The 12,004-nt window shown below is 44.8% G+C and overlaps 1 protein-coding gene across 3 annotated transcripts in view; it reads left to right on the top strand.

Moving 5' to 3' along the window:
* Positions 1–5,861: 5,861 nt before the first annotated feature.
* The window catches only part of CRY1 (cryptochrome circadian regulator 1), a 39,353-nt gene continuing 33,210 nt past the window's right edge, over positions 5,862–12,004 (top strand). For 2 of the 3 annotated variants that reach the window (XM_077266483.1, XM_077266482.1), the window contains exon 1: positions 6,080–6,597. In XM_077266483.1, the coding sequence (XP_077122598.1) occupies positions 6,440–6,597 (158 nt within the window). In that variant the 5' untranslated portion in view covers positions 6,080–6,439. Of the gene's footprint in view, positions 5,885–6,079; positions 6,598–12,004 lie in introns of those variants that run through there. The other variant, XM_077266484.1, reaches the window with a different exon arrangement.

Raw genomic sequence — 12,004 nt, 5'->3', positions numbered from 1 at the left:
GGCCACCGGCTACGCGCCTCAATAGGATGTTGCCTCGATCTTACAGCACGACTCCTATTGGCATTATCTCCTTGTTGCTGCGATCTCGTTTCTCACTGCTTCACAATAAACCTCGCTTCTTGTCCTTTCTTGAGATACCGCCGCGATGTAGTGCAGGCGTGGTTCCTTAACGTTCTTTTCTGTTCGCTAGGCCTCTGTCAGGACCCCACCCCTGACAGGGACACCCCCTGAATCTTCCCCTGCAACACCCTCTGCCACAGGATGTTGCTTGGTTCCAACCCAGTCAGCTTTCTCTCTTTCTATCTAACCCCCAGTTTTACCAAATTGTGAGGAGTGGCCTAATACATAGCACCCTTAGCTCCCCCTGGTGGCCAGACTGTGAAGTGTATTGGTGCCTGTGATACCTGGTCAGGTGAACTCCTTCAGTGCCATCAGACGTACCATCACTCCCCTTAGCGGCGGAGCATCAGTACTGCAACGACCAGGACTCTGGGGCGCTGCACTATCACACCACTGCAAATCTACCAAGACCCGGCCGTCCCTCTAAACTTTCATCTCAAACAAGGAGAAGACTGATCAGAGATGCAGCCAAGAGGCCCATGATCACTCTGGATGAACTGCAGAGATCTACAGCTGAGGTGGGACAGTCTGTCCATAGGACAACAATCAGTCGTACACTGCACAAATCTGGCCTTTATGGAAGAGTGGCAAGAAGAAAGCCATTTCTCAAAGATATCCATAAAAAGTGTCATTTAAAATTTGTTAAAAGCCACCTGGGAGACACACCAAACGTGGAAGAAGGTGCTCTGGTCACATGAAACCAAAATTGAACTTTTTGGCAACAATGACGAACGATATGTTTGGTGTAAAGGCAACACAGCTCATCACCCTGAACACACCATCCCCACTGTCAAACATGGTGGTGGCAGCATCATGGTTTGGGCCTGCTTTTCTTCAGCAGGGACAGGGATGATGGTTAAAATTGATGGGAAGATGGATGGAGCCAAAAACAGGACCAGTCTTGAAGAAAACCTGTTGGAGTCTGCAAAAGATCTGAGACTGGGACGGAGATTTGTCTTCCAACAAGACAATGATCCTAAACATAAAGCAAAATCTACAATGGAATGGTTCACAAATAAACATATCCTGGTGTTAGAATGGCCAAGTCAAAGTCCAGACCTCAATCCAATCGAGAGTCTGTGGAAAGAGCTGAAAACTGCTGTTCACAAACGATCTCCATCAAACCTCACTAGGAAGATGACAGTCCATTCGGGTACAAGGCTAGTTGACGGGAAGGTCACATACTGGCTTCATCTTTCAGGGTCAACTACCCCACCTGTGGCACGCACACAGAGAGGAGGTAACGACAAGCATAGGAAGATGACAGTCCATTCAGGTACAAGGCCAGTTGACCGGAAGGTCACAACCTGGCTTCTCAAAACATCTCCATGGAGCTAGGTGACCGGCGGGTCCCAATCCTGGCTTTCTCCAAAAACTTCAATGGTTCAGTGATAGTCAATGGAGCAGATCTGTATTCTTAGGGTATGTGCACACGCTGCGGATTTTGCTGCGGATCCACAGTGGATTTGACGCTGCGGATCCGCAGCAGTTTTCCCAAAGTTTACAGTACCATGTAAACCTATGGGAAAAAAAACCGCTGTGCACATGCTGCGGAAAAATCCACACGGAAACGCAGCGGATTATTTTCCGCAGCATGTCAATTCTTTGTGCGGATTCCGCAGCGGTTTTCAACCTGCACCAATAGGAAAGTGCAGTTGAAAAAACGCAGAGAAATCCGCAGAAGAAACCGCGAGAAAATCCGCAGTGAAAACCGCAGTGGTTTTGCACTGCGGATTTTCCGAATCCGCTGCGGTAAAATCCACAGCAAAATCCGCAACGTGAGCACATACCCCTACAGCCGGGGCCAAAGTCCCCTAAGCCTGCATCCTGTAGAATGATAAATCTGTGTGCCTCGTGATGGAGCCATGATGTCCTGGCTGAATCTCTGGCTCTCTCTGTCCCTCTATACAAAGCATGTAACCTAGTTTTATAATTAACAAGTGTCCGTCTTTCAGTATTTACATAAAGAGTAAGAATGGAGATGAGATCAAGTAGCATTACTTGATTATTTAATCTATTTGCATAGTTTTTCATCCCCTGTTTTCGAAGTCAACAAACTATCTGGCGTAGACATTGTATAATTAGCATATCAGTGGACATCACTAGTCATCAAGGATAAGAGCACAATATGTTATATCATATATCTATATATGTTATATCAAATATCAACTCATAGATAACAGTCTATTCTTCTTGGCTTGCTAAAAATAAGCATATGGTTAATTAACATACAACTGTAACTTTTTTATTGTTCTGTTGACATAGCCCTACGAGGGCTTGGTTTTGCGATACAAGTTTTAGTTTTGAATTACATCACTGTACTGGAAAAATAAAGGGAAAATAAATTCCAAGCACAGCAGAATTAAAAAAAAAAATTAAATTCTTCCATTGTGTTATTGGGGAGTTTTGTTTTAAAGTGTTCAATGTGTGGCAAAAATGACCCTGCAACATAATTCTGATGAAACCAAATGTAGATTTTAATCATATATATATATATATATATATATATATATATATATATATATATATATATATACATATACATATATTATATATATATACTGTATATATACTTATATTTATATATATATATATATATATATATTTAAGGTACATATATATATATATATATACTTACTTATATTTTTATATATACCGTATATACTCGAGTATAAGCCGACCCGAGTATAAGCCGACCCCCCTAATTTTGCCACAAAAAACTGGGAAAACTTATTGACTCGAGTATAAGCCTAGGGTGGAAAATGCAGCAGCTACCGGTGAATTTTAAAATTAAAAATAGATGCTCCATACCGTTCATTATGGCCCCATAGATGCTCCACATAAAGCTGTGCCACATATAATGCTCTGCACTGTTCATTATGGCCCCATAGATGCTCCACATAAAGCTGTGCCATAAATAATGCTTTGCATCGTTCAGTATAGCCCCATAGACGCTCCACATAAAGCTGTGCCATATACAATGCTCTGCACAGTTCATTATGGCCCCATAGATGCTCCACATAAAGCTGTGCCATATATAATGCTCTGCACAGTTCATTATGGCCCCATAGATGCTCCATAGAAAGCTGTGCCATATACAATGCTCTGCACCTTTGATTATGGCCCCATAGAAAGCTGTGCCATATACAATGCTCTGCACCTTTGATTATGGCCCCATAGATAGCTGTGCCATAGATAATGCTCTGCACCTTTGATTATGGCCCCATAGAAAGCTGCGCCATAGATAATGCTCTGCACCTTTGATTATGGCCCCATAGAAAGCTGCGCCATATATAATGCTCTGCACCCTTGATTATGGCCCCATAGATCGCTGCGCCATAGATAATGCTCTGCACCTTTGATTATGGCCCCATAGATAGCTGCGCCATATATAATGCCCTGCACCTTTGATTATGGCCCCATAGATAGCTGCGCCATAGATAATGCTCTGCACCTTTGATTATGGCCCCATAGATAGCTGCGCCATAGATAATGCTCTGCACCTTTGATTATGGCCCCATAGAAAGCTGCGCCATATATAATGCTCTGCACCCTTGATTATGGCCCCATAGATCGCTGTGCCATATACAATGCTCTGCACCTTTGATTATGGCCCCATAGAAAGCTGTGCCATATATAATGCCCTGCACCTTTGATTATGGCCCCATAGATAGCTGCGCCATAGATAATGCTCTGCACCTTTGATTATGGCCCCATAGAAAGCTGCGCCATATACAATGCTCTGCACCTTTGATTATGGCCCCATAGAAAGCTGCGCCATAGATAATGCTCTGCACCTTTGATTATGGCCCCATAGATAGCTGCGCCACATATAATGCTCTGCACCCTTGATTATGGCCCCATAGAAAGCTGTGCCATATATAATGCCCTGCACCTTTGATTATGGCCCCATAGATAGCTGCGCCATATACAATGCTCTGCACCTTTGATTATGGCCCCATAGATGCTCCACATAAAGCTGTGCCATTTATATAATGCTCTGCACCGTTGCCCCATAGATACTCCACATAAATCTGTGCAATATACAATGCTGCTGCTGCTGCAATAAAAAAAAAAACACATACTCACCTCTCTTGCTTGCAGCTCCTCAGCGTCCCGTCCCGGCGTCTCTCTGCACTGACTGATCAGGCAGAGGGCGGCGCGCACACTATATGCGTCATCGCTCCCTCTGACCTGAACAGTCAGAACAAGAGGACGGGAAGACAGAGCGGCGCCCGGCGTGTGGAACGCGGACAGGTGACTATGACACACTTACCTGCTCCCGGCGTCCCTGGCTCCTTCTCCTGGACAGCTGGTCTCCGGGTGCCGCAGCCTCTTCTCTGTCAGCGGTCACCGTTACCGCTGATTAGAGGAATAAATTTGCGGCTCCACCCCTATGGGAGTGGAGTCCATATTCATTTCTCTAATGAGTGGTACCATGTGACCGCTGAACAGGGGACGAGCTGCGGCACCGAAGACAGTGTGACAGGCAGGGGGAGCGTCAGGATCGCCGGGACTAGGTGAGTATGCCTCAGCGCCCTCTCCCCCTCACCCGCCGACTGTGACTCGAGTATAAGCCGAGAGGGGCACTTTCAGCCCAAAAATTTGGGCTGAAAACCTCGGCTTATACTCAAGTATATACGGTACTTATATTTATATATGCTTATATTTATTTATATAACTATATTTTAATGGTTAAAAAAATCAGAACTTATTAAAAGAAAATAGATTTGTGTCATTTTTTTTAGTGAATGGAGTCTATTAGGACTTTTTTTGGATAGTGCGCTGTAGTTTTTATGGACACGGCAATACCGAAAATAAATATATATATATATATATATATATATATATATATATATACAGTACAGACCAAAAGTTTGGACACACCTTCTCACTTAAATATTTTTCTGTATTATCATGACTATGAAAATTGTAAATTCACACTGAAGGCATCAAAGCTATGAATTAACACATGTGGAATTATATACTTAACAAAAAAGTGTGAAACAACTGAAATTATGTCGTATATTCTAGGTTCTTCCTTTTGCTTTGATGACTGCTTTGCACACTCTTGGCATTCTCTTGATGAGCTTCAAGAAATAGTCACCGGGAATGGATAGGGGGGGTCTTCAGTCGGTCCTGGGTTACCATGGCAACGCATCAGCACCCCGCAATAGATGCTGAAATGGTCGCATTCCGCTATTGCGCCACTTAAGACGCCGCTGTCTTGTGCCGACGCAGCTGTCAATGGGTTTTTATTTTTTTTACCATTTTGGGGGTAAATTGTGCGATATTTGCTTACACGTCTGTTGTTTATGACTGGGCTGTTCTAACTAGGGCAGAATGAGGGTTACATAACCTCCAGCCTGGCAGCAGCTACTAATAGCAGCAAGCAGGGGATTATACTGGGTGTCTGACACAGGATTAGTGTGAATAGATGCCTCCAGGAGCTCTGCCGCCCCCCAATAGCTACAGGTCACCCCCTAAAACCGGCACTCAGGTTGCTCTGACCCGGCGCACACAGTTGTCAATACCAGAATAACGCACTTGCACTACTGCGCATGCGCAGTGAAAAAAAAAAGGAAAAAAAAAAAAAAGTCCTTCTCAAGTCAACGTGCTCATCCGGGAACTTTCCAGCGCGACCAATCCAATCTCAATAAGCTCCTCCCTCTCCTGACGTCACAGGCCATGACAGCCGAACATAAACTGAGACAAAACGGAGTGTTTGGCTGCCGGTGGTGCTGCGAATAAGCCTCGGTTCCCGGTAAATAACGATAACCGTGATAATAACAAGCCGCGGGTGACCGGCGGAGGGATTCGCAGTTACAGTGTAGGCGTTGTGTGGCGAACACACTAGAGAAACGTGAGCGCTGTGAGACACGTGATTAGCGTCCGGCCAATCAGGAGAAGCGGGAGGGGCTTAGGTGACGTGCAGTGCGGTGTGCTGAGAGAACAGTGCGCACTTGGCTGGGGACAGTCCGAGGAGGTGGTCGCCGTTTATATTTTGGGTGGGTACTTTGTGTTGTCTGTTTTGGAGTTTCTTTTCCTCTGAGCACACAATGTTAGGGAGACCACTGCTACATTCTAATATACAGGCAGGTCCCCCATTGTGTGTTTTGACTACAGAGGAGGGTCGCAGAGGCTAAGCAGCCCCCCAAAATATATCCCCCTCCCCCCAGCTTCCAACATCACTTCTACTACACGCCATGACCCTGAGCTGGACTTAACTCCAACATCAGCTTTTGAAGAAGCAGCCTGTACGGGACAAGGGGAGCAAAAGTCATAACTAATCCCCCCTAAAAAAAGGAAGAGAAGCCCAATGGGGGTGAATGCAGTGCACTGGTTCAGGAAGGGGCTCCGTCTCCACGACAACCCAGCCCTGAAGGAGTGTATCCAGGGAGCCGACACCGTCCGCTGCGTCTACATCCTGGACCCCTGGTTCGCCGGATCGTCCAATGTGGGAATCAACCGGTGGAGGTAAGGCGCATCCGGACGCCCCGGCTCATTGGGGAGATGTCCTACATCGCTAGCCCAAAGAACTTAAAGGAATTTTCCATTCTTATAGGACTTGTCACTTAGAGAGGTGCCATCGCTAGAGATTATGGGTCTAGGATCACCCTAGATCTTTATAGAATTTGTCATTTTTAGAGGCACCATAGCTAAAGGTCTAGGACCACCCTAGATCTCTGTAGGACTTGTCACTTAGAGAGGTGCCATCGCTAGAGATTATGGGGCTAGGACCACCCTAGATCTTTGTAGGACTTGTCATTGGGAGAGGTGCCATCGTTAAGAGATCATGGGGCTAGGATCACCCTAGATCTTTGTAGGATTTGTCACTTAGAGAGGCACCATAGCTAGAGGTCTAGGACCACCCTAGATCTTTGTAGGACTTGTCATTTGGAGAGGCACCATAGCTAGAGGTCTTGGGGCTTGGACCCCCTAGATCTTTGTAGGACATGTCATTTAGAGAGGTGCCATTGCTAGTGGTCTTGGGTCTAGGACCACCCTAGATCTTTGTAGGAGTTGTCACTTAGAGAGGCTCCAAAGCTAGAGGTCTAGGACCACCCTAGATCTTTATAAGACTTGTCATTTTAGAGAGGCTCCATCACTAGAGCTCTTGGGTCTAGGACCACCGTAGATCTGTATGGTACCCCGTAAACCCTGGACGTGTACAAATAACCCATTAGCTATTAAATCCATGGGCTTTAATGCACCTCAGAGTTCTAGAAAGTCATAACAAATTACGGTCCCCTTCTTCAGGGTAGGTGCTTCTTACCGTCTTATTAGTAAGGGTCCACGTTCATCTATAGACGACCGTTATCAGTAAGTCCCCACAGAACAGTAATAAGTATCTGTTCGTAATATTTACCTTATGTTTTGTAATAAAAATACTTCATTTCTTTTATTGTATTTCATTTTTCCCTTTAAATTGGACTTTTTTCCACGATTGTTTATATTTTGTACTCTCTATATAGATTTCCTTACAATTGTTTAGGATATATGAATATTTTATTTTAGACTTTTTTTTTTTGTCGTATCGTTTATGTGTTTTATATATAACTTTTTTTTCTTTTGTTTAGTTTTTAATACGTTTGCATAAAGATGGCTGTGTCTTTATATAACGTGTTGGATGGGGGGAGGGAGGTTTACATATTTGCCACCAGATGGCTTCAGAATCAAAGTTTAGAGCGGCTCTGATACCGATGTAGGTCAACCAAGCCCATGCTGGCAGATCATCATGTTCCCTTGGTCCGGGAGTATCTAGGTGTGTGTGTTGTTTCTTGGCATTCAGTACCTGTGTATTAACCCTTTCCAGCTCGGATCCACATAGTATAGCGCATCGGCCTGGAACTACTCCCACTGTGACATGCGGGGAACCAGGCAGGGTTATGTAAAAGGGCGTATCGAGGACGGTGGGCAGAACTTTTTCTTCTGCACTCGCTGGTCGCTCAGTCGTACTTTTTTTGTAAAAAAAAAAAAATTGCCAAGTCGGACTCAATCTGCTTTGCCATCGATCGCAACCTGTGGCATGACAGCTGATAAACTAAGACACCCCCCCTTCCCCCCTCTAGACATGCTGGAGTCAATCAGGTGCTGTGGAACCACAACTTCAAGCATGCCCTGATATGCTGCGAGCTGTGGGCCACTCACCAAGAAAATTGCGGAGACATGATTTTGATCAAAATCTCCAATACAAGTCATGGGGTCCGGGAAAAAAAAATCAGATTTTCAGAAAGAAGGTGGAAGTCACTACGCATGCCCATACATGGAACAAAAACTATGACCAGAGTTTGAATCCGTCCAAAATGGGAAAACTGTTGGATCCATTATTCGGATACGTGAGCTTAAACTACTATCACTCCCATCATGTCTGACAACAGGCTGGATTCATCCGCAGGGCAGACACCAGTGCTGTATGGAATGAATGGGACTAGTGCATATAGTCCCCCCCCCCCCCCGGTCATGGATGCCCCCCGCATCCTCAGCCTCCTGTTACGTGACGTATTTCAGTGCAGGAGTAAATGACATTATCCCAGGAACATGTCCGTCCTCTCTGATCTGATTACATTGCGGTTTATCGAATCTGCGGCTAATGAGGTTTCCGAACGGGCTGTTCTATAAAAATAGCTGGCGTAGACAGTTCGATTTGGCAGAGCTTATGTTTGCTCACTTGGGTCCGTGATGCTGAGTGTTGTAGTTGCGGAGCTATCAGTTCAAAGATAATTTAAAGGGAAATTGTCAGCACGTTTTTACATATATAGAAGTAGTGGTGTGACTATGGATACTTGCCTCCCCCTTTCTTCTTTTTTTTTTTTGGAGAGATCTGATGTGTCAATCATGAGAAATTTAGTGTAGAAGCCTTATGTAAATGAGCCTGGAAGTGCAGCGAGGGCGGGTCTATGCACTCAGACGGCAATGAAAATTTGATTGCAGCGGGTGCCACCAATGCCAGAATTGTGGGTCCTGCGTCCAAACGCTGCGCTCTCCCATGCTGTCATCTGGTGCATGCTAGGTGCAGCAGGTGCCTGTTTAAGGCTACGTTCACATTTGCGTTGCGTTGGGCGCAGGTTATGCGACGCATAGCGGTGCATGCGTCATGCGCCCCTATATTTAACATGGGGGCGCATGGACATGCATTGTCTTGCGTTTTGTGACGCATGCGTCATTTTTGGCGCAAGCGTCAGGGCGCACAGGACGCTGCATGTTGCATTTTTTTTTGCGCCGAAAATCATGCCAAAATTGGACGCATGCGTCGCAAAAAGCTGCCTTTTGCATGCGTTTTTGGCCCTCATTAAAGTCAATGGAGCACAGAAAAAACTGCACACAACTTAATATTAGGGGTAACTTTGTTTTCCAAAGCATGTGTTTTTGGGTTTTTTTCTATTCCCGGACAAGCCTTTTTAATGGCACAAGAACCCCCAATCGGATGCCCTAAAGATGGGACATTGATATCCTTGGAGAATACCATTTAACGTGTTAACTGAAGCATGCCAGTATCTGTCTGTGGCTGACCAGAAAATGTAATGCTGGCGACCAACAAATCGGCAGCACATTACCCCCAGGAAAATGGGATATGCTGCCGACAACAAGTAGGTGGTTTTAAGAACAAAATGATTGTATAAACTATCAATCTGTATCGACAGACTGTCAACGGAGTACGTAGTCAATAGACGCTTATTTTTTGGGCAGAGGTCGTCCCATCGAAAGTATCTTGTTGCATGGAGAACTGCGTTTTGGTAATGATTTGCTTTGAAGATACCGCCTATAATAATAATCTTTATTTTTTATATAGCGCTCACGTATTCCGCAGCGCTTTACAGTTTGTACACATTATCAAATCTTGTAAGGTCCTCCCTCCTTTGGTACCTGTTAGTGCCTTGTATTTTGCTCATGCATTTGTCTATATTTGCCTCCTTTTTCACGTGTAAAGAGCCATGGAATAAATGGCGCTATAAAAAATGTATAAAAATAATAATAACACATTAGTGATCTGCGAGATGGCAGTATGGCCGACCGCTATCTCTACGGAATCCATTATACACAGGACCGCTCGGGTCGGTTTGCACTTCTGCAGGAGCCGGACAGTTACAGGTCGGTGGTTTCGGAATATCCTTGGAAAGAAATCATCCTGTACTTGTTGTGGAGTTGGATGTCACTTCATATTCAGACCCCAAACAGCTGTTTCGGTTCTCCGACGGCTGCCGCGCCTAGAACAGCGCGTTTCATGCATTTATTCCTGGTCTACACCGTGGCGATCAGAACAAAAGGAAACATTTATTCATACTATACGGCCATAACAAGAGCCTTCAGGTTATTAATTGTTTTTATTAATGATGTTTTGTGCTCGACCCTTCCATGAATTTTTACATTTTGCTGAATTTATCAATAAAACATTTGCTAACCTGCAGAAATAAACTGGTGTGAATTTGATCCTATTAAAGCAATAGCTTTTTGGAATGTTTTGTAATATGTGTACTTTTTTAAAGGGGTTGTGTCTAAGGTGCTCAGAAAAGATAAGATTTAGAAAACTCCCGTCAGATTGTCATAGCGGGTCGCCTGACGCGTTTTATTCCCTTTGGAAACCAACTAAATTCCCAATCAGGTTGTCTTCAGAGTGTGGGGAGAACATGCAAACTCTTTGGTGGGATTTGAACACTGGACCCCCTCCCCAGCGCTGCAGGGCTATAGTGCTAACCACCGAGCCACCATAATTCCCTGAAGGATTCTCAGTCGGCTCATTCTGCAGCCAGAAATTTTATGTTTAATGACTCATATTCAAGCTTTGACCCATTTTTCTCACTTTGAGAGAAGAATTTTCCTAAAAGGAAACTACGGCGAGAAGCGTCTCCATTCTCAAACGCCGTCTGTGGCGAGATCTCTCTCTGTATCCCCGGCGCCCGTGGTTTTATTTGCTCCTATAAAATATTGTAGGAGTTCTAGGCAGATCTGTAACTATAACCTCGGCAGGCTTTCATCAGCCGTACCCTTTACATAATCGTGACTAATCGCCTACGTACAGCGTCTTAACCCACAATGATGTCTTGGGTCAAGATGCTGCCATTAACGATCTGTAAGGCTAAAGCAAACGGCGGTGGAGGCTTACCGGCCCTTTAAAAGTGATGGTCTACCTGGTTTTATGGGCTCTGCACATTCGACGCAGCGGCAGATGTTTAGTTGCCATGGTAACCTTGGTTGCAAAACATTTGCGAGGTTGTGGAATCTGCGTAGGTTGTATGTGGGGATGTGAGAGACGGACCCCGAGTGCCAGATCTGCAGCTGTAGTCAGACTGCTCCGCTGCCCCATAATTACATATAACAGCGTCCTGTCCACCTGCAATTCTGTATTCCATTAGTGGTGTTCATCATGATCCTTATGATTCATGAATCGAATGTACAGTAAATACTGCAGTTAAGACCGACACTTACATTTTGGTCACTGCAATCAAGAGATGCGAGAAACTTTGGGTTTTATCAGATCACAGTAATAAGCCTCTTTCTCCACTTATGAACCACTTTTTTTTCCTCCCCATTAGACTGTCTTGGTCAAAACCAGACTCACTGAGGGATGATATTAAACCCATCTATTAAAGTCTGTTGGAGAAGCAGCAGCAGTGTCTAAGTATTTTCTCAACCTCTCCAGAGCTGGATTTACAGCTGCACTGCTCAGTACTGCTGTATTATGTCGTACGTGCTGCTTCTGAATATGTGCTAGATAGAGGCAGGAATCCTGAGTGGTGTTTATGGGAGACATAGTGGCAGCTAGTCTCCACCCACTAGCTCCGAGTCAGCTGAGAATTAAAGATATATTCTTCTTTACCAGTTTTCCCTCTGCTGGCTAGAATGGCCAGTAATGATGATGTTCCTATTCTCAAGTGACCTGAAA

Source organism: Ranitomeya variabilis, chromosome 5 (assembly GCF_051348905.1).
Source record: "Ranitomeya variabilis isolate aRanVar5 chromosome 5, aRanVar5.hap1, whole genome shotgun sequence".
Lineage (NCBI taxonomy): Eukaryota > Metazoa > Chordata > Amphibia > Anura > Dendrobatidae > Ranitomeya > Ranitomeya variabilis.
Note: the sequence above shows the minus strand (reverse complement) of the source record. Positions and strands in the feature narration are given on the sequence as shown.